We start from the raw sequence: 23,998 nt of genomic DNA, 5'->3' as shown, positions 1-23,998 counted from the left end.
GACAATACTGAGTATTATACAATTATTCTTTGAAGGAGGGAAATTACTTACATGAAAATATATTTGAATGCATAAACTAAAAACCAACTCATTTGCTGATTCTAAGGATATATATCCACTTAAATAAACCCACATTTTGTTACTCTATATAATAATGTTATCAGCATTATAAGTATAAATGCCAAAGATCTCTTTTCTGTCAGACAATAACAGCAACAAAGTAGATACACAAAGGACTGAACACACCAATTTGTTTACTGAATCACATTGAACAACATGCCAGATATTCACACACTGACTGTTTTTTTGAAATTTTGTTTTGGAAACAAAGGATCATTTATTGTGTCTTCCTTGCCCACTTTAATGGAGAACAAAATTAAGTTTCTGAAAAAAAAAAATAAAGACCACCAATTTTCAATACTCTAAGTATCTACCAAATTCTTCAAAAGTACTGCCTAAAGCTGTATCCTACTCCATGAATCATTCAGACAATAATGAACAAAAAGACATGCTTTTGTTCAAATCACACACAGTGAGATTACATGTGAATTGACTCTCCATGTGTTAATTGAAGACAAAGCTTTGCTTTCAACTCATTACTGTTCTTACAGATTGGCAAGTTTAAAAAATTTAATGTCCTTCTCAGTTTCCCAATTTAAGAAGTTTGTTTTAAAAGTACAGATGCATACCAGGAAATAAGCCCAAGTCTCATAAGCTCCATCACTACTTTCAGTGCAAAAGAACAAAATTGTGTGTATATATAAAGAACGGGATAAGGAGAAAGAAAACAGAACAAAAATGTCTTCTGCAACTTCTTAACAGTTTAACAACATAACAGTTACAGTCTTCAATAAAGAAAAGAAACAGCAGGCAAGTTTTCCTCCTAACTATATTAATCAGAGTGTCTTGAAAAAAATATAAGCAGCCCTAGGGATAAAAAGATAGATCATTTCACCAGTTCTCACTAGGGGTTTGATCTTCTAGAGCCACTGACATCAAGGGAAGCATGATTATGTCTTAATTGAGACTTTAAATAGTGCATTTCAGAAAGCAAAATCACATTACCTTGTTTTATTATATTTTTAGAGAACTGAACACACGGGGTTTCTGAAACATAATTAAAGCTATTTTGAGACTGCAACACCAACCAAAAACTCAAACACATTTTTAGTCACCACATTATTTCAGGAAATTGTTCAGAAACATTCCTAGGATCTGAGTGAAAAGAAGAGAAATAGGAGGGTGGAGAGGATCTACAAGAATGTTTGTACTTTCTCCATTTCTGCTTAATCCTGCCAAAAAAATTATTCTCAACTGTTATACTACCAATATTGTAACTAACATTACCACACCATTTACATTTTATTGTTAATAACAACCACACCATTGCATAATGTGTCTGGTTCAGAGTAATAACTACCAAATTTCCAAGTTCAGCAGCAAAACAAATCAAAATAGCATAAGTGAACACTTCCATTTCATTTTTTTTTTGTTACTAAAAAACCAGGAACTGCCTACTAAAGCCAGCTATCCTGTTGGTCTAATCCACTGAGAACAGAGTTTGTTCTAAATTAAGCCAGGAATCTTCCTTGTAAAAAGAACCTCTGGTACACGAAGCATAACAGTGATAAAAGAAAGCTGCTAAACTGCATGAAAATAACATGTTAGAGATTACCCCAGATTTGGTAAATCCTGGCAAACACCAAGTGTTTAGAATTCCTTTCAACTTCAACATCACCAGCACCCAGCAGGGTGTACTCAGCATCCCACAGAACCTGCACTTGTTTTTGTCTAGGAGCTTAAAAAAAAAATCACAGCAACTCAAGTATGAAATTTTTAGATTTCATTCTCAAATGGTCTCCTTAATAAGCAGGTGGTATTCTCTAATACCAAATAATCAACTAAATAGTAAGGGTCTGTATTACAACTAGAACTCAAACCTAAAGGAGCATAGTCAAGCAAGGTACGTGGAAGACCGGTTCCACAAATGCTAAGGACAAAAGAACCACCATTTAAGAATCACATTTTTCATCTAAGTTTTTTATCCTGAATCAAAAAAGTGCCAATTTTTCTCAACAGCAGAAACAAATTTCTCTTGCTGCCTGTAAAACAAGGTATTTCTTCAGCTACATGGTTCATTTACTCCATGACAAAGTCGGTAGCCACAATGGCTTTTTACTTTGAACTTCAATGTAGTTCAATGCTTGTCCTTATTCTGAGCAAAACCAGTAGACAATAACACATGATCTGCAGTGACTACACATACAGCATCCACCCAGGACTTTGCTCAAACATTGTGCATGCAACTTCCTCTTAGCACTCCCCACACTTTTAAGCAGCTGCATGAAAGCTTTTGGAAAAAAAAAAATCAGAACATATAATCAGTTCATGATATACAAAAACCTTACTGAAGTAAAGGGGTTTTGAACAATAATTTTTATAAATTCAGACAAAGTGAAAACAGCACCCTTTTGACTCTTTGGTCCTTTCACAGAATGCAGCTCCATGATACAATACCACTAGCAGAGAAGCCAATTTTTAAACAGCTTTCTATTCCCATCCCAAAGTGCAGTTCAGCACCTTCTCAGGGCTGCTGATACAGCTGTTCACCAGCTGTGCTACGAATCACCAAGATGATCACTTAAAGCCTGATACTTTTAACCTAGATCATTTCAGTGACACAGTTTTACAGAGCAGCCTCATAAATAGTCCAAGCATAAGCAAAAATCTGAAAGGTTTTTACATCCTGGGTAAAGTTCTTACAAACAGACTTCTCCCAAAAGAAAACTTGGCCTGCAATTACATCCTCAAAATGCAAGGAATTCACATGTACAGAAAGCGTACTGAAATGCCCTCTGTTCAAGTATCTTTTAGATTTGCCTTGAGCTGGTAGCTTGATTCCTTAGATGCCTTGAAATGAGTATGTGCCATCTAGTGCATCAGTCAAAAACAAGCAAATAAAAATAACTTACCAAACGTCTAGCAAATTCTTTATTTTCTGAAAGAAATCCATATCCTGGGTGTACCTTGGAAGACAAAAGAAAAAATTCAAGCTGATTGAGTTCTGAAACCAGACACCAAAGTCACCAGCATGTTTTCAGATACCGGGAATGGTGAAGTAGACGATTAAGCATTTAAATAGGTTGAATACCTTAAGAAACTGTTAACACACCAATTTTTCTGTCCTAACTCAAGTTGTTGAGCTATCACTTCTGAAACAAACTTTCCTTATTTAACTAGGGAGAACAGGGTTACTTGCAGAGCAAACGGAGCTGTTTGCAGAGCAAATGGACATTCCTTTTGGTGATTTGCCTTTTGATCTTTTTAGCTCCATTGCAGATTTCCTCAAATATGCTCATCCACACTCTCCTCAGTAACCACTATAAGGTACTCCATGTGCCAAAATATTTCCAGCACTAACCACAACAATGGTGCACAGGTCTACAGTCATAAGCCCCCTACCTCTAGTGATCCTGGCTAGAGAGAACAATATACTCTCTTCATTAGTCCAAGTCAAGTATCCTGTGTGCCTCATTTGCTACTCACACCCCAATATACATTCAGCCTAATGACTTGAGAGGAGCATGAGAAAGTTTTCATTTTCCTTTTCCAAGTCACGTAAGATTCTTGATCTAATATACTCTGACAGATAAGGCATAAGCCATTTTATTCACCCCTTTTAAAGAGCCAATAACTGGGCTTCATATTCAGAAACTCAAAGGGAAGAAAATACTGGTTTTGCTTCTGGCCCCTAAAAGCACTGTACCAAAACATTGTGTTAGAAAGAAATTAGAGTGCTGATCCAACTGTTCAAGGGTAGTTAGCATTGCTGATATATATACATCAAATTTCATTTTAATAAATGCCCTGTGTACAGTAGCTCTGAATAATACATTTATTTCAATGATAGAACAAAGAACATTAGGAATGTGAACATGGCTACATATTAGTTATACCTACTGATTCCTATTAAGCTTTGAATCTCTGGCCAACTTGGAGGGGAAAAAGGCAGACATGCCCACATTTACACAAATAAGCTAATGTGTATTTTGTAAACTTTCTGAAACAAAAGCAATTATGGGATGCACCATTTACCTTCCTGCAAGTAGAATATAGAAAGTGATCCAAGTGAAGTTTAAGCAAAAGCCTTTTTGGACACACTTTGTAAAACATTCAAAAAAGCCATTATGGCATAGAAAGGGTTAGCACTCAAAACTAATTGGGATTTTTTTTCCCCCAGCAAATTTGGAAATGAACTGAAGCTGCTCCCTGGTGTGAAAGCTGAATCCAGCAGCCACCTGCAGGATCAGCGACCAGTGCTGCCAGATGCTACAAAGCCTTTGATTTCCAGTAGCGATTTCAGACACATTTAACTCATGTGACATGAACTAACTGGAATAGCATATTCAATCACTCCCCCACAACACACCTTTAAAAAAAAAAAAAAAAGAAATACAAACTCTGGCTTTTCTGCTTTCTATATATGAAACAGCTGCAGCAGATAGACACATTCAGACTCACAGCTTGGGCCCTGGTTTTCCTAATGACTTCCATGATGGCATCCATGTTGAGGTAGCTTTTGCTGGTGGGAGCTGGGCCAACACAGACAGCTTCATCCGCCATTTTCACGTGAACCTGAAGAGGCAATATTCTGCATTAACAGATGCTCCCAGCAAAAATAATTAACATCACCCAGTTACATGCACACAAATCTGATTGTGTCAAAGATCATTTACATACCATAGCCACTCCAAAATACACACTGAAATTACCAACACTGGCATACAAGTACTTGCACAGTAAATCTCATTTCATTTAACTCTGAGCTTAAGTCACTGTCAAAATGTTTTATTGTTCTAATACATTTGATTATTATTTGCATTTGATTAAATAAAATCAAGACAAATATAATTCAGCTTCCTAAACTGATGATCTATATGTAAATTCAGACTAAAAACTACTTTGTTACTTGTAACTAGGGTAGTCTAATATCTTAATACTTAATAACAAACATTCATGACCAGTTCTAAGCAGGCTCCCCAGGAAGTTGGGGATAATTAGAGTGAATTGAATGAAGGGATGCAATGAGTGTCCCTGCACAGCATCAGGTCAGCACCATGCACAAATTAAAGCCTATGACTAAAGAGTTCAATATCACTACACGTGAACCAGAAAATCTTGAGAATTATTTAAGCAGGCTCATGTTTGATTTCTAATCCATTGTATCCTCATTTATATGCATTTGCCAAATATTTTTTAGTCAAACAAAAGAGGGACAAACATCTCCAACATTTTACCAAGAATACTAAAATAACTAGGTTTGGAGTTAGAAGTCTTCTTACATCTCACAAGAATGCTTATCTTTAAGTTTTAAAAGTTTAATTAGATTGGTCTTCAACATGTTTTCAGAGTTCAGAATACTTTTCTTTCAAGTAAGATACACATATAACCATGAAACCAAACAACCAGTTTTTCATAATTCTGCTTTTTGTAAGCTGCCTTTCAGTATGTATTTAAGAAAACACACCATTATTTAAACTGTGTAAGATTGTTAGCTGTCAGTAAGATATATTTAGAATGACAATTAGACATTTCCAATGCGTACCAATTTTTAAAACTATTTGATACCTTCAGCATTTGAAACTGAAAATATATTGTCTAAAATCAGTGCTCTTTTAGAAAATTAGTATTAATATTTGAGAAATATAACACTCTGAGATGAGTCCAGTTGGCAAGAGCATGATGCAAATAACACCAAGCTTGTGGTTTTAGTCCCTATATGGATCATTCACTTAAGAGCTGGACTCCAATAATCCTTGCGGGTCCCTTCCAACTCAACATATTCTGTGATACTGCACAATATTTTTGGTTAATTATCAGGAAATTTTGTTCCTTGTGAAAAGGAATTTTATTTGCAACTAGTACAAGGGCTTTCAAGTGTATCAAACGAGTTAGAAGTTATATAGTCTGGATACACTATTGGCTCATTCAGAAGAAAGCCCAGAAAAAAACAAAAAACATCGACAAACACTGACAAGCAGCAGTGAGAATATTTTGAACAATACAATGACAAATAAATAGCAGGTAAATATAACAAATGTAAAAAAAGGAAAAGAGCCACTTATTAAGCATTTTCATTTTTTCTTCAGTTTTATTGACCTTTTCTGAACTTAGGAAATGTTAAGCCTACCAACAAGAAAAATATTAACTTGCCCCCTAATTCCATGTTTCTTTCTGGAGGCATCTCAAATAGCTTCTGAATTTGCTATGTTCTCAGGTATATGTGAGTTTACATAACCTCCTGGAATCACCACACATTTCACATTTTAAATATTGCTTCTCTAAAGTCACAACTGTTTTGTTTTATGACTACAGCATTGGTCTCACAATATAAACAGAGCAAAACAAAAAAAAAATCTTAGAGCAGTAGCACAGACAATCATGCAGCAGGTTTTTGTGCTTTCTAGTACATACACCTTAGCAACTAAGCAATCTGTTTTGATCAAATGCTATCAAGATCCACCTGTGTCATCCTTCCTGAAGCACTAAGTTGAAGAAACAGCACCTTTATCTCCATGATCAGTTTATATGCTCAAAGTTGTTCTAAATCCCAATGTGGTTTACAGTTCTAAACAAAGTCATTCAAGCTTAAGTTTAATTAAGAATGTATGTTTTACAAAACCAAAAGCTTCCTTATAGAAAAGGACTAAATATTGCAAGCTATTTCTTGGTATTAAGATGAAAACCCCCCACACACCCACTTTCTGTGCTAAGAAACCAACAGAGTCCCACTAGTACAAAAAGCAGCCATAGAAGACACTCCAAACCAAATAATTTTATACCTATAAACAGTCTTGTGCACTTTTCCCCAATATTCTCCCACTCCTTTCTGAATTGCTATTCAACTCTTTGGAGTTTCAACTCTTCCTTTCCCACATTACCCTGTAACCTGGTAAACCCGTTTCTCCTTGTTCACCTTACTGCAAGTTGTTGTTGCCTTCTCTAGTTCAGTGCCAGTTCAGCCTTGAATGCACCAGGCAAATCTCTTTTTTAAAAATAAATAAATAAATAAATAGGTCTCCATTCCACCTCCACTAGTTCAAAACCTTCAGGTTTTCAGGATCCAGCCCCATCTAGGGGGCTTCTCATACCTACTGTTATTATGAGTTCATATGTACTTTTATTGTGAGCAAACTAGCACCACAACCTGGAAATCTGCTACTTAGTAATCCATAATGACAATTCCCCTTAGCATTTAGATTTCTTTGACATTGCACTGCAGTTCATGAAGAATGAATATTGCAACACATATACATCATAGATTTTTTTAGTACAGTACAAATGAAATTACTAACAAACATTATAACAAAAGCCATCATTTGAATCTACATGACAACTGAAACTTTCAGCCTACTACCAAGCACTGCCTACTTTACACAGTAATTCCCTAAACCCTTACCTCTGCAGAAGCTAACTTATAATGCAATCTTCCTAGACACTACAAAGAATCCAGCAACTCCCCTCCTTCAACCACCACAAATTTCAAATATATCGATTTTCAAATTCAAGGATTGCTTAAGCACTTGACTTAAATCACACAATCCTAGGTATTCAAAACCTGTCCCTAACAGCTAAAATCTCAGAGGTGTAATTCATCCCTTTTCTGTTTTAGTTTACAAAAAAAAACAAAAACAAAGAAGCAAGTCCTAGGAGGTTCCTGGAAAAATGCAATTCCTTCATAAATATATGAATTGACCCTGTAATCTCAAGCATGAATGGATAACAAAGGCTGGAAAACAGTTGAAACTAAGTGCTTAATGGTTTATACTGCAGGTTTTAATCATATTGGGCTACCTGGACCTCAACAGAGAAGTCTCAAGCAGCTGCCAAGGACTTGTTATGTTAGAGAATACAAACTACTGGAGATCATAGAAAGATATCGTGTGTGTAAAAGAAGTTTAATTTCTGCAAATTTTTTATACTTTAAGTAGTCTAGTTCACGCTGATTATATTTCAAAATCACAAAACCAAAACCTACTAAATCGTCATTTTATAGAACCTCAATCTAATTCAAAAACAGACTAAATACAGTCACCTTTGGAAATACAAACCAATCATAAACAGCCAACCAGCCCATCACACTCCTGTATCAATGAGAAATAAGCTACTAATAATAAAACTCTGGATTTAACAAGGAGTCACAGCAGAACAACATTAGAATGAATACTATTAAATGCTGTAACTATTTTTGGATTAAGATACAAAGTCAATTGGAAATAATGTGAAGTAGAACAATTATCTTATTACACAACAACAAGCTTATTTCAGAAGCAAACAGCATAGAAGTGGCCGCTGGCTACAAAACTAGTTTAGGTCCAGGAGCCACCTTCACCACAAGGCACCTATATCATCAAATAGTGCCACATCTTTACACTGGAACAGCTTCATGTTTTTCACCACCTCTCCCGCAAATAGGTAAGTAAAGCAAGGAGTCCTTTGGGGATGACTTGCCAGCCAGTCTCAGCCTGGACTGGTTTCAAGCACCAATCCAGGCTGCAGCAGCTCTCAGGGCACAGAGTGCAGTAAGAGGGGGTAACAGTAGCAGCAAATGGGTTTGGAGATCATTCTACATTTCAGTTTTTCAGGAGGATTTATAAGCCAGGTTTGGTGCCAGGCGTTGGCATTATACTCCAGAAGACAAATACGTCCATAACCCAAAGTTTTGGATATGAACACCACAAAAACAGTCAATATCTGCCTTGCAGACAAGCCAGTTCAAAAGGACTGCACTGAATCAGAGCTAGTACATACCCAAATTACCTTAATTACGTTAGCTCTCCTTTATCCTGGAGAGCGACACACGTTCATTTGACAGTAGCATGCTCTCTTACATAGTTATACTCTGAATTTACTGAATTATCCTCATAATTAAACCTGTATCTCAAATAATTTCCAGAAATCAAAATTAATAACTTGCTACCTAAAAAATCCATAGGTCTCCCAGAGGCATTCTGTTTAACACAGCAGTATCAAGGTAACCTTCTCCAGAGCCACTCAGCTGCTGCAGACCACTAGTTGGAATCTACATTTTAAACAAATTACATTTAAATACATATCTCTCAACATTTAAACATAGAAAAGTTCTTCTCAGTATGAACAAAGAATGTATTAAATATTATTGTAAGGCAAAAAAAAAAATAAACCACTTTCAGTGCATATACAGTCTATAAAACAATTAAAGACACCAAGAAAATTTACAGATCTCTAGCATTATAATTATTCAGCAGCTCAAGTCTTTTACCTTCTTCTCTGGTTCATGACAAAAAGTGCTTTTCTCCCCAGTTTGTTTCACAATTGATCATTCTCATTTACTAACTCCAAAAAAGTAAAGGTTGACTTTGTCAACAAAGAAAAATGTATTTACGTGCATTTCCTAATAGTGTTTAATATCATCTGCATAGTTTCCACAGATGATTTTATATACTTCAGCAGCTTCTGAGGCTTATCATGTGACAGATGTAATTTACTTCAGTGTAAATGTCTAATTAACACATACACACACACACTCCCCTTTTCCTCCATCTCTGAGAAGGCAAATGTCTGGGATTCCCCAGTGTCCCAGTTTTTCAGAGTAGGTCAGCCTACACATCACCAGGTCTCAACAGAAGTTGATATTCACACAGCAGAGACAGTTATACTGAGTTGCAGGCTGCATTTTCCCCCTAATTGTTCTGTGCTGTTTCAGAATTTATATTCTAGGGAAACTGTTATAGTTGCATATACAGTGCTAATCAAACCAAAGAAGCAATTAAAACAACCTCAGAGAAGAGAACACTTTTGTTTGGTACACTAGATAAGATTGAGCATTGTTCAGACAAAGAAATCTAATCAAACAAGTCATTCTCCTTTTATAGTCCAAATCAATATTACACATTGGAACAACATCCGTTGGTGTAAGTGGATTCACTTAATTGGCCCAAACTGCATAATACCTCTCAGCAAGACAAATCACAATTAGCTCAACCCATAAAATAGGGCTAATGAATAAATCCTTTGTAAGTTAGCTAACAAAAACCAACCACCTAAAATTTTGCCAGCACCATTGCCAAAAGAGACAGACAAAACAGAACAAAAAGCCTGTGGCATTGAACAGTTAAAAAAAAAAAATCAAACAGATGCAAAAGATGTTCAAATTCACTGCTTTGCCAAAAACACATCTTCCATCTGACCTAAGTGTCTTTAGCAGCTTTACATTAAAATACACACACCAGTAATACAGTATGAGTACACAGTGTGCAGTATTCATACAGCCTTTAAAGTGCTATCTGCAAAGAAATATTGCCACACCATTACAGCATTTAACCCTAACACAAAATAATGGAAACCTGTCTAAAGCACACAAAAGACAAAGCTGTGACAGACAAATACCATGACTATCCTATATTTCCCACATATAATTTTTCTCAGTATTCCAAAAACCTAAAAAAAGTTCATGCAAATAAACAGGTCAACCTGCAGTGTCAACATAAATAATTTCTTTGCAAGCCTATTTTAAACTATATTAATTTGATGGCCCACAAATAGCTACACAAGGATTCTGAAAAACAATTATTCAGTGGCTTCCAAACATGTTTTGGTGAAGGGCATTTATTTACATTGCAATCCAAGTCTACAGTGACCCTCAAAACAGCCCATCCATTAGCATCTGCAGGATTAGATCCCAGGTTCATGGACACCAGCTGAGAAAAATAAATTTAAAAATATAACACCCTTTACTTTCTAGTCTTGCCCTTCAAGTTTGCCAGCTGGTCAAAAAATGAAGACAATAAACAAGCTCAGTAAACAAGGGCCTCAAAAATCCATTTTTCAGATAAAATTAAAATTAATGGATCCAGGTTGAACTGAACAATCACTAAAAGGCAGGCAACATGAATCAGGTGAGGAAGACTGCATTTTTAACCAGCACCAAGAGAAAGCACATTTCAACACATCAAGATTTTCATCTGTTTGCATTCTTGCTTATACATGTGAATTTATTTTTGTAACCTTAAAAAAAAAAAGTAAACCTCTATTTTTTCTTCCATGGATTAAGCTCTGGGATGTTGTTTGCTGTTATAAAGACACACAATCTTACTTGCATCATAAAGAGGAAAGGACTCCCCATTGTACCTACAAGTGTGATCACTCCTACTGTGAAAACCAAACCATGCTAAAGCTGCCTTAGAGTGATACTCTCAAACTGTGTTCTGGTTGTGGGACAAGCAAGAAAATGCCTCCTGAGTCCTCAAGTTACAGACAAGTCCTAAAAACCTTTTCCTATATGCTTATTGTTTGACAGATAGCTTCAGTGAAGCACCTTCTAGAACAAAGGTAAGAAAGATTCTCCATCAGAATTTTATTGCAAGTGTTTACTGTGTTGAACACTCCTACTAGGACACAAGTTTGCTATTGAAAATTCAGCAGAATTAATTAATTTGTATCACAACTCCAACATGTTTTACTCAACACCAACCAGGAGCAATCCATTTCTTTGGAAGAGTAACTGAAAAAGTAGGTCAATAGTCACTTTGTTCACTAATCTAACTTTGGATAAACTGAACAATTAACAGAAGTAGAGCAATCAGGAGAGGAAAACCAGAATGTCCCAATCTTTAACTCCAAGCTACTGCAACAGTAGTAAAACACATTAACAATCTTGAGAGAAAAGCACTCCCCTTGCCTCCTTCCACGGGTGTTTCCCTTGGTGGAAGAGCTACCAAGTTCCTCTGCTCAAGTGAAAATTGGAGGCAGCACATGCACTCAACACAACCTTTGCTGATGTCTGGAGTGCCATGAAGAAAGTCTGCAAGCTTGCAACTGCATTCATATGTCTACAGACTATTTTTACTTTGGAACACATCATCTACAGCAAGGCTCCAGGATAAACAGGAGATTTTTAGATCAGAGCATACACTAACAATTTGGGAGGACAATAAATGTATTTACCAAATAAAGAGTCTCCATCTGTTGTATGAATTAAGCAAATCATCATATGTATTAGAGCAGTCCACTATTCTGTGAGGATGCTCAAGTTTAATCTTTGCATGTGATTCCGCACTTTCAGTGTTTTAGAAAAAGAACTACGTTTTTTGTGATGTTAACAAAATAGTGATGCCCCTACAGTGTTTTTAGTAGCCTTCCTGCATTTCAAACACATCTGCACCCACATGTCAGCCTTTCCCTAATAGAATCTCAGCTTCTAAGCACATTAGCAAAGTAATAGGACAGATCTTCCTCATGCTGTTTCTTTTTCCTGCCTCTCCCAAAAACAAGCTCACCAAGGAATGCATTTCATGCCTGCTTCTTTGTTTTGCCTTCTAAAGGGGTTAAGACACATAGGAAATGGGAAAACTGGTAGTTAAGCAGGTCTAGGAAACAGTATCACATGGTAGGAAGGGCAGTCAGCTACAGAACCTCATACTAGACATGTAGTTCTTGATTAAGCTAGATATTCCAGAAGACACTTGGGATCCAGAAAAAGTAGGTTAAACTCAGCCACAAACTCAGCCATGTGTTACAAAGTAATACATAGTTTGCACTGGTAACATGCCCCTATTCAGCATTTTCAGCTCTAATTTGGATAGAGTTCCCCCTTTCAGACAGATGAATGCAGGACACAGCTATTCAGATGTCTACACATGGGTGGACTGCAGAAGTTACTTCCAGCATCCAAAGATCAGGGATTCCTAAAATCAGTTCTAGTGTCAAGAGAATAGCTCACAACAACAAGACAAATTCACAGCTACCTGGTATTTCAACTACAAGACAGTATTTAACAGAAAGGTGAAAAGTGAAATGTGGACATCAACTAAATGCAACATATTCTGGATCAGTAGCTGGAAGATTGAAATTTATTTTAAAATCGCAAACGCAAGATGAAGACCTACAGTGAGTTAATGTTCTTCCCAGTGTGGACTAACTTCAGGCCCAAAATGAACCATATACTGAGAGTTACATCAAGTTTCACAATAAGTCTCACTTTAGGCATATACAAAACTCAAAGGACGATCCCACCCCTGAATGCTCCTCCACACTCAGCTCCAGCAATTACAGTGCTGCTGAGACAGACCAATGAACTGAACAGACACAGTGGAAAAGTAATCTGAGGGGAGGGGAAATTAACCTTCTGTCAGATCAGCAAGTTAAACCATCTCCCAGCTGCATGACCATCAAATCCCATACAGTGAATGAATGAGGGGGCAGGAGAGCACTCCTTTCACAAGTAGTTTAGACTTAGAGGAATTTAGACACAAAATGAAGCAAGTTCTACAGTGTAAAATAATCCAAAGAAAATACCAGAAAAAATAGTTTGTCAGTGAATGTAGAATAACTTAAGGATGACAAAATTCCAGAGCAGGTTTCCTAAAACACAGATTTTCCTCATGTCTATGCAATACATTTATGCTCAACAGAAAACATATATACGCATATGTATGTATGTATATACATACACACATACACACACGCATTAACCACTTCTAGGTACCCAGTGGGAGGGGTTTTACCACTAAGGCTAAGTACTAAAGCAATACATGTAATTAACAAAAATTACACCATAAAACCTCAGCATTACCATCATGACAAGCATAATCTTATGCTTTTACAAGAATTAAATACCTAAAAGTGCCTCACAAAATATTCATACTTATTATGTTATTACATGACATTTACAAAAGTAGAGCATTTTTCCTTCAAAATTCCACTAATGTGAACATTCCGATTTCTTAAAAATTATTCTTTGCTTAGTTCTTAAATAAAATTGTTCATTTTTTAAGTAAATTACTTCTCTGCCAGTGTATGTTAATTGTTCATTATAGCACAACTTAGAATATAGTTCTCTATCTAAAACCCATTTCTACTCTCAAAAGTCTTCTTTTGAAAGACAACACAGCTTTGAGATTTTAAGACACAGATGTCAAGATAAAGTCTACAAAAATAGTGCAATGGAGAAAAAGCACCAAGCACTCCCAAAAATGACTGCACAGACAGGCAACCAGCACAAGTCCGTAAGGACTGTGTGTAGTCTAACAAACAGGCAGGAATAGACAAAGAAACCTGCACTGTCCAAATACAATTTTTACACAGTTACTACCAACACTGGACAATTAATTCATGTTTGCAGATGACAGACCTTATGTGGTCCCATTATTTTCCAGATAATCTGACAAAAATATTTTCAACACTTTTTTTTCCCTACAGCCCTCAGAGTTCTGCCATGGCTACAACTCAAATTGTAAAAAATTTAATTTAGTGTGACTCTAGAAAAATCCTTTATTTGCTTGGAGGGTTTTAGCTTATTAAGTATTTTCCCTAACGTTTCCACCTCCTAGCTTATTTCCTATGATACACACTTCCCTAACTTAAGTAAACTCATGGATAGTGCACAGAATCTTAGTTTCCATTGCATCCCATTAATCTTAGACAGTATTATTTCAGCAAATCAAGCAGATTTAGTCTAAAAACAGTGCATGTATTGAGGAAATGGGTCTTGATATACAAAAGAGCATTCTTTGCTGGAGACTACAAAGTTCTCCCCACCCAAGCACAGATCTCGTTCCAATGAACAGAATGACAGTAAAGTGCTCCCTCACCACCTAGTTCCCACCCTTCTATGCCAAGCTATCACTTCCAGAATTCTCTTTCTTGCATCAAGAAATTCCAAAGTGCCAAGACAAAAGCTCCAGATCTTCACCTTTGAAGATTAAGTAAACACTAGACAAAATGAGAGGTACCACTATCAGATCAGCCTAATTACAGTATCATAAATACATGTGGCCTATACATACAAATTCTATTAATACATATTTTGATCTTTAACACAGCACACTTGGTCAATGCTAAATATATCTTATATGGTTAATGAGATAATTACATGCCATACAGGCAACAGCTGCACAACACCAAAGGAAAGAAAACCTATTTCTGTAAATTGACAACTGCTTCTATTTAAGAGGCACAAAATTTTGCATTCCTCACAGCATATAGATAATATTCATAGGTTTAGTAAATTAACCCAACCTTACCCATAGTTTTATAAGCCATTGGAGCAAATATCCATATAAACAAATTCTTATTTCAAAAAAAGTCTGGAATTTAAAAAAAATCTTTCCAGGTTGCATAGAATCTACATAGCACAGCAACACACACTCTTACAGAATGGCTCCTTCTAAATCCTCTTTCCTGTTAGCATTTAGGTTTGGGTATTTTCCCCCTCCAACCCACTAAATAAAGTCATATTTCCTGCTGACAGCAAATGATTGGTTTACCTTGAACTCCAGGGGGTTTAACTATCCATCCTTTAAGAAGCTTTGACAGTTTAACCTGCTGAGCTCACAGCACCCAAGGGAGGGTCTTACTTGCAGTTTTACTTCTGCTGCTGCTGACCACTAATACTGACTCCGCAGATAATGGATTTCAATAACAACCTCCTACAGGTTAACACTTTGGGTAGTAGCCATGATACTGCTTTAATTAAGCTAATACATGAAGGTTACAGTTTGGTAGAAAGTTGTATTAAATTTGGCAGTGCTTACAATAGCAGGAAAAATGCACATGTTCACTTGTCCAGTAGCTCTGGGATAAATTTGCCTACTGAAATAATTCAGTTGGTTTAACTTTTTGTAAGGTGGACTCAATTTATTAATTCCATTTCCTCTACACATGAATTTTTCCAGCAGAACTGATCATTTCATGACTGATATTAAATGGATGCCTCTAACCATGCTGAGCACAGAATGTGCCTACCTGGCATATAAATAGTCTATGCATTACAGTTGAAGTGTACTGTGTTTGGTTTCTTTACTTCACAAGGTTTGGAGCATCCTGACAATTGAAAATAGTAGCATTTCTATTTCCTTGAAAGTAAGTTGCTAACAATAAATTTCATATTTTAGCAAGCTAATAATTACGTAAAAGCTCAAATATGTTAAAGATATTGAGTTGAAAGTCGGAAATAATTCATATTTACTGAAAACAAACATTTGACAAAATAGAAAAGCTTGCAGATTGGAGTGCTTAAATACATTTTTCAGGCCAAGCACTCACACTTTTTCAACACAGCACTTAAAAGCACACATTCACTTCAAAAACAGAGATAAGAAAGAGGTTCTCAGTTTAAAAATTTGGTACTGCAAAAACATCCATTTGTTGGATTTTATTTTTTGTTAAAGTACACAATCTGACAGACACTGTACAGAGTACTAATGAAGCAGCATGGGAGCTATTTAATATATTTCTTGATTAACTCATTGCCTGTCCAGTTCTCATTCAGACATGTGCTCACATGTCATAATCGTCATAACTCCCCTCATCCCTACAGTTAACACACAAGCTCCTTGATTAGTGCACAACTCCCAGACGAGCCATTGCTAATGCTAAATAATTCCCTCCAGCCTCCTGCGACTATACCACAGGCTCTCCAATTAAATATAATGTCTCTGATGAGCCATATTAATACAGACAAATTCCCGCCAGAGATTCTAGCCCACTCACTTCCACCAAAGAAGCAACTGAAACAAAAAGAAAAGCTGTGTACATAAAAATCAGCCAAAAGAATAATTTTGCCATGGGGCTTTAATTACAAAACTTTGCTGTCACAAGTATGTTATTCTTGGAGGTATCTGAGAAACAGGCATATTAATACAAGTTTACTGATAAATGGCAATTAGTAAATTACCATTTTAATAATTGAAAGGCCAGCATGTAAAACAGATCACTTTTCAATCAGTTAATTACAATTAGCAATATCTAATCACATATGATAAAATTAACTCACATCACTTGCTGCTGGTATAGCAATTATATTCAGCCAGTCTCATGCATTAAGCTCTATTTGCAACATTGGTATAACTGTACACACCTATACTAAGTTTTTACAGGCTATAAAAGTATTTCACTAATGACACATACATAAAATTTTCAGAACTTGCACCAAGAAACTACCATGCCTGTTAAAAGCCTGTTGTAGTAGCACAGATTATGTAGTGAAATCCGCATATTTAAAGATACTACAGATAGACCATGCAACAGTAAAATATTTGAATAATAGATCTAACCATGTGCCAAATAAAAAGTTAAATTACAATCTCCCCACTTTAAAAAGGGTGAAGTCACTGGAAAAATCTAACCTTTTCAGCGTACACTAAAATTACTTAACATTTAACTCAAAATTCCTGCCATTAGCTGGAAATTGACTATTTAGATTCTATGAAAATCATAAGGAGTTCCAAGTCCTTACAGGAGAGTCTAATGTCCTTAACCCTAGTGCTGACTCTCTCAGAGAGGTATCAACAAAGGACATGTAAATAGACTGTTGCAGAAGTATCCATTAGTAGTTTAAAAATATTGCTTGCAACTGCACAAATTGTAAGATATTCAAATAACCCCATGAAATTTTGATAAGCTCTTCCCCAAGGTCCTTGCACCTTCATCCTTACACTAATGCACTTCATCTTCATTTACCTGATCATTAGTTTCCAGTTTGTTCAGCTGGAAACCAACACACACTAATTACTTTGACATCACAAAGTCCTATCTGTCTTCACCACCTCCCCAGACAGCAGGGAGAAATTATCAAGGGTAGGCATGATAATATCCTGATAAATGATGATTCACATCACCTCACTGTCAATCATCCAGAAGTGCTCACGCAAGATACCACTCAATCTCATTACTGAATCCTAGGGCTAAGAGTACAATACACACCAGGAGTCATATTTCAAACAGCAGGCCACCTGGATAAGATGCAGCTCTTGGAGATTTTCATGAATTTTGTTCGCTTTTTGTTTTAACACTGTAAATGTCAAATATTCATCAATTTTACCATGTGTATATAGGCTGGCAGAAAAGGACATGCTGAAAGCAAGGCAATTCATCTCAAGGGTTCAAGTGAGAAAAAAAAATCTTGGTTCTTCAAAGGGGAGGAGAAGGACAGGTAAATTTCCCTAGTTTAAGAAGAAAATTAACCAACCTAAAGTTTCAAAGGTCAGTTTCACAATTTAAGCATCCTTGCAGCTGAAACAATGTAAATGTATTCAGAGGCCTGAAAGAAGAAATGCTAGTTTTGAAACTCATTGATACGTGCAAAGTTCATTTCCCATGATGGAAAGCAGATACATGTTCTTGCTTCAATAAATAGCTGATGGGGGTGGGTGAGGTGATCAGTCAAGAAGCAAAATAAGAACTTAGTAGTAGCTGCTTTCTCAGAAAATATTACTTTCCCTATTTCCAAAACAGTATCATCCTTCCATCTCTCTCAGTCCAATTACATATATAACTAAAGCAACCTCTAATGGTAAAGCCCAAAGCTTGATATCTAGCACAGAATCTAAAAGTTGTTGTTCTAGAGAGGGAACTACAAATACCACTATTTTCTACATCTGTAATACACTCCATTTTCTTGCCCAAGATCATCATGCGCCATCACTAAACCTGCACAACAGCTGATCATTCTTCAATTTATGGTGCATCATACATGCAATAGAAGGAGAAAAGAAGAAAATCCTGAAAAGAATATGGGGGAAAGTGTGAGGAAATTCCATAACCATGTCTGCTTGTGCTAGGTATTGTCAGGGAGGAAAAAAAATGGCCAGAACTGAGGACCAAAAATTGAGAACACTGTAGGAAAAACAAAGAGCAGAGACTAGAAGAACAAAGAAAGTACAAAGACACACATTCTGAAGACACTTTAAACACTCAATAGAAGCCAGAGCAGCAGGGCGCTCTCTTGCAGGTGTGGATGGTACTGCTGCTACAGCGCACTGGTTCTGCAGCCAGGACTGCCTGCCCATACCACTGCGCCTGAACTTGGCAGGAACCCTCGCACACACTTCCTTGCACCTCCGCTGCCCCAGACTGTTTGAAATATGATCACAGGCTCACAATGAAACCCTTGTCCCATTTCAAAGTACTCTTCCCCTATGGGACTACACAGGACAGGCAGCAACTTACAGGCTCCTGTTCAGATAATGTTAACATAACATTTTTCAAGGAGAAACTCAGAGGTTCCCCCTTCAAATGTTTTAAGTGTTCTAAAATATACGCAAATGCAAAAACAACAGAAAAGCAAAGCTCCATAAAAACCCTGAATGAAGTAATTTAGGTATGGGTGCACATACCTGAGACATACACTGCTCAGAGTCTACTTTTCAAAGTGTGGATCACTACCAAAGTTCAAAACCCAAGAGCTCTTCACAAGCCCCCTGCCAAAATACTATCCCTAAAAAAAGCCAGCTTCTAATCCACATATGCACACATTTCTCACTCTCAAAACTATGACCCACACCCCTCACACCTCTTTGGCTTAGCAAACATACCTTACCAACCCTACTAACCATGCTCTAAGTACAACAGATTTTACAGCAACTTGTCCAAGACATGTTAACCACCACATGCTTGGACAATGGAATTCAAAGCATTTTCCTCTAAAGAACCAGAGAGCATGAAAATAAAATATAACCTCTTCAGTCTAGCATATGAAGCAGGGCAAAATTACAATCAAAACTAAAACCCTTTTCCACTGAATGCAACTTCAGTGCTTTCCTTCCTATCTTTAGAAAGGGCTGCGAACAAATATAATGACAACAAAATTGAAAGTATCACTCCAGACAAGCTTGGAAGTAAAAAAATTTTAGAAGTGTCATTCTATTATGAATGTGTAGAATTTTCATCTTAACTTAAAAGCAAACAGCCACCTTCATCCCAGACTTTCCACAGCTCTGGTTGCTTAAAGAACACATGATCTATTTGTGCTTAACTGTTGGCTTACCTGCTTGAAGGCATACAAGAGAAATTTCTTCTGCAGAAAGAGTATTGGTGCAGAGAATATACAGGCATGCATGCCTGCAAAGTGAGTTTACCAAAGTTAGTATGTTAGCTGCACTCACAGAAATCTGAAGGCAGGAAATTGTAATAATAATCCTAAACTTTCGTCCAGTTGATAGGCTTCTTTATGTTAGAGCTTTGCAAAAACAAAAAAAAAAATCTTAACACAGCAATGTCACATCTTGAATCTCAGCACCCTCATTTAAAAAATTTGCTTTCAGAACTAATTGACAGAGAACATCATTATAGTTTTTGTTAGTTAAATTGAAAATTCTCTGCACAAAAAAATGGCACAGAAGAAAACTTTATTATCAGATGAATACTAAGTCAGACACATTAAGACAAAAAAATCCCTACACCCTTCTCTTAAGTTATTAAGTTAACTTGCAGCCAAGTTATAGTACTTCCCCTAAAGGAAAAAATAAAAGAGTAAATGGGAAACTGCTGTCAACAAGTGTCAGCACTGCAGAGTTCACACTCTAAGTTTATCTGCCAATTTTAAGCTCCACAGATACTAAACAAGAAGCACATGACAAAACTTCAGGCTCAGTTCAACCAATATTCAAGAAAGATACTAAAAACTCCTCAAAATATTTAACAAGTAGAAATCAAACACAAATTACACTTTACTGTAACTAAACTGAAAAACAAAAATTACATTCACTATTCAAATTCAGGTTGTTATCAAAAAATCCTATCAATCGTGTACCTAAAATCTCTCCTACATTAGTTACAACTTTTTATGTATGGAGAACAGTAATCTATTTTAAGTACCTACCAACCCTCTACATACTCTTATCAAATAAAAGCTAGCATCTAAAAAAATAAAAACATGAAAATTACAAACTCCAAGAGCAAAATCCTTACTAGCACCCGTCTTGCAAAAATAAAGCTTTGAATTCATAATTTAATTACTTCATAGAGAATCACCAATTCCTGAATTTATCACCACATATTACAACCAACACAAAAGTCTAAAGTTTAGTTCTCAAACTAAAAGTACAAGAGATGTAACAGTTGTTTCCACATTTCTTCAGAATTTTGCTATGCTTAGTGAGGTAAACAACACAAGCAAACACAAATAGTTTAGTCGACCTTAAATTTAAGAGCAAGCAAAGCAGGATCCAGCTGAAAGCATAAGAGAAAAACAAAACAACAGCAATGGGTTTTCAAATCCCCACAGCCACTCACTGTGGCAGACAGTGAGGCTGCCCAAGCTCGACCATTCTATATTTCACTCTTTTACAAAAATAAAGGTTTGCAAAACCCAGGGTCTGACTTTATCAGGCACTGGCACTCAAAGGCAGCCCCTCAACCACAGTCCCTTCCCTCCCACATACACAAGGTTTGCAGCTGCTAAATGCATACAAGCAAGCAGTACTAAGTCATCCACACTCAAAGGCGCTGGGGATCCTTTCTCACAGCACGAGTGACCTCAGAGTGCCAACAGGCACGCCGAGCCAGGCAGGCTGCCAGCACCAAGCCTTCCCTGCACCATACGGCAGACCTGCCAAAGCCCTCATGCTACACAAGTGCCACAGTACCTAAAACTTGTTATCACAGCTTTTTTCTTTTTGCTGCCTGCTCCCTCTCTGGGTTATTTTTTAAGCTCTTTTTTTTTTTTTTTTCTGTGTTAGTCTCCAACATATTTCAAGTAGGGTTTCTCGCCACCACAGAGCACAAACATTGGTCAGGCAATACAACTACCTTTGTTATATTCATGAAAGGCCTTTAGTGGAAAAAAAAATCTGAATCAGGGTCAGCAAATTAACTTTTTCTTGGGTTCAGGAGCATTTCTAAGGGACTGACAGTTCTAATACTTAAACCAGCAACATCATCCAGAAGTTAAGCACGATAGCTGTGCATGTTGGAAGGAAACCATCCCCCAAAAGTTGAACTGAAGAGCTTTCAAACCACTAAATCACCTTAGACAAAATTGGAAAACATTAACCACAAGACAAACAAAGTTATAAATGAAAGTTTGCCATAAACATGAGCAATAATTAAACTTCCCTGGATATTATTCTTGAAATTTTACACTCAACTTTTATTAAAATTAAGATACAAGTGGAGGTTTATATGTACTTTTATTATTAGCTTTTTAGACCACCTCAGAATCACATCAGTACTTTGGTAATTTTATTATACCAATGAAAATCTTCACTGAAAAAAGGCTTCCCCAAAGCTGAACCTGAATCTTCTGCTATGGGTGATAAGCAATTTTAAAAAAATATCCTCCAAGTAAAAAAAATAAGTAAATAAACACCACAGGTCATACTTCCATAATAAGCTTTTAAATTTTCCCTGAAGAGGCTTCCTTTTCTCATTGAATATGATGCAATAAATGGTCAAATATATAGCATCTTTCTTTCACATTGCATAACCAAGGACTATTGATTAATCACATATTTGCCCATTTGCCAACATAATAGAAAAAAGTTTAGTCTGTTCTGCTTTGCAAGTTCTTCTCCCACCACGTAAGCTTAAAAAAAAAAAATGAACAAAACTTGCGGGATGTGCAAGAAACAGGACCTCTCAGAGCTGATCAATTTTTTCAATCGCGTAGTAATTTACCTAAGTTGACCATCTCACAAATTCAGCTTCTACACAAAAACTTCCTCCCATTCTTTCACATCCTTCAATATATAGTCAACACCACCAGAGCTTTGGTTTCCCTAATTAAGCCCCTGCCTCTCCAGGAAACCTACCCCTGCCTTCATTTGCTCTATACATTTGAACTCTGCCCAAGTTCCTCTACTTGGAGAAGACTTTATTGAGTATAAACAAACTCTCCTGAGCCACTTTGACTTCCAAAATAGCCTTTCATTACACCCTTTCACGACAGCTAAGGAAAGCAAATCCTTAGCTTGGGAAAAAAATAATTGCACTTCTGACATCCATGGTTGCAATTCGGCTGTTTGCCTGTCTTACTCCCCTTGGAAATTTAAACCTACCATTAGGTTTAAGTTTCACAGTAGTCCCAGGCTTCACATCTCTGATTACCTCTTCCCTCTTTGTTAGAGGTCCAGCACAGCATCTCCTCTAGTTAACTCAGTCATTTGTATCAAGAAATCATTCTCCATTCAAGAAGACTCCTCACTTGTTTTCACTGCTGCACATGTGTACTAGTGTCTTGAAATTATGACATTTCCTCCAGTTTTCTAGAGCTGACTTTATCAGCTTCTTATTCATGATCTGGTCTACAGCACCCAACACCACCTGGCGCCTGTGTCAGGAATCCTATCTTCCCCTGACGTACTCTATTCTCCACTTAATCAAATTTGTCTCACACAAATCTGTTGGCTCTGCAGCTTCTCTGGAAAGTGCCTGTCAGTCTGTTTGTCCTTCCTGATCCTGCAAGTCAGCTCATCTCCCTGCAGCTCCTTTCCCTACAACTCAGTGCCTGAACCAGAGCACAATTCACATTTATAAGGGCCCCTAGCTCCTACTCTCACACTCAGAGAGAAGCACCAGGCAATTGCTACAGTCCAAGTCATGAAAGACCACAGCCCTACTCCTTCCACAAACTTTTTAATACCAGCTTATGGCTGCTGGAGAGATTTCTGATTAACACATGTTCAGTTACTCAAAGATACTTTTCTTCTACTCTTACAACATGGTACAATAAGGAATTAATGAGGTCAGGGGAAAACTTTTGCAGAAGTATCGTAAGATACCAAACCCCAGTTTTTGACTAATGTTACTTTCAAATCATCCTTTAGAAATATAGTGTTGATATCATCCAAGAGCAGACAAATATCTATTTTTAAAGTTTTAAGAAAGAAATCAGATTATATTAACAAGCACTAAGCTGTCCTGGCTTCTTGCTAAATGCATAGAATACCAGTTTGATGCAGGCCCCCATCCAAACAAAATTACAAGAGATCAACCTAGGAGATACACTTCCTGGACAGGGAAGCTCCTTTGCTACAAAAAGCAGACAAGGGAGAGGATATGCTGTCACAAATTTATCAACAGCTAAAACCACATTAAAAACAATTTCACTTTCAGAACTGTCAGCAGCCTATTTCACAAGGTCAGTAACATTACAGGTCAACAGGTGAGCCGATATTAAACACCAGCTACAAAGGAACTACAAAGGAATTCATGCAATGTTATAAATCCAATTAAAGTCCAG

The 23,998-nt window shown here is 36.7% G+C and overlaps 1 protein-coding gene across 3 annotated transcripts in view; it reads right to left on the bottom strand.

Annotated features, from left to right (window-relative positions):
* PCCA (propionyl-CoA carboxylase subunit alpha) overlaps window positions 1-23,998 on the bottom strand; it is a 268,217-nt gene that overhangs the window by 223,517 nt on the left and 20,702 nt on the right. For all 3 annotated transcript variants that reach the window (XM_072931572.1, XM_030276646.4, XM_072931569.1), the window contains 2 exons: window positions 4,522-4,635; window positions 2,973-3,026 (listed from right to left, as the gene is read on the bottom strand). In XM_072931572.1, coding sequence (XP_072787673.1) covers window positions 2,973-3,026; window positions 4,522-4,635 — 168 coding nt within the window. The remainder of the gene's footprint in view (window positions 1-2,972; window positions 3,027-4,521; window positions 4,636-23,998) is intronic.

This window comes from Taeniopygia guttata, chromosome 1 (genome assembly GCF_048771995.1).
Source record: "Taeniopygia guttata chromosome 1, bTaeGut7.mat, whole genome shotgun sequence".
NCBI classification, from domain to species: Eukaryota; Metazoa; Chordata; class Aves; order Passeriformes; family Estrildidae; genus Taeniopygia; species Taeniopygia guttata.
This window is presented reverse-complemented; position numbering and strand designations above follow the sequence as displayed.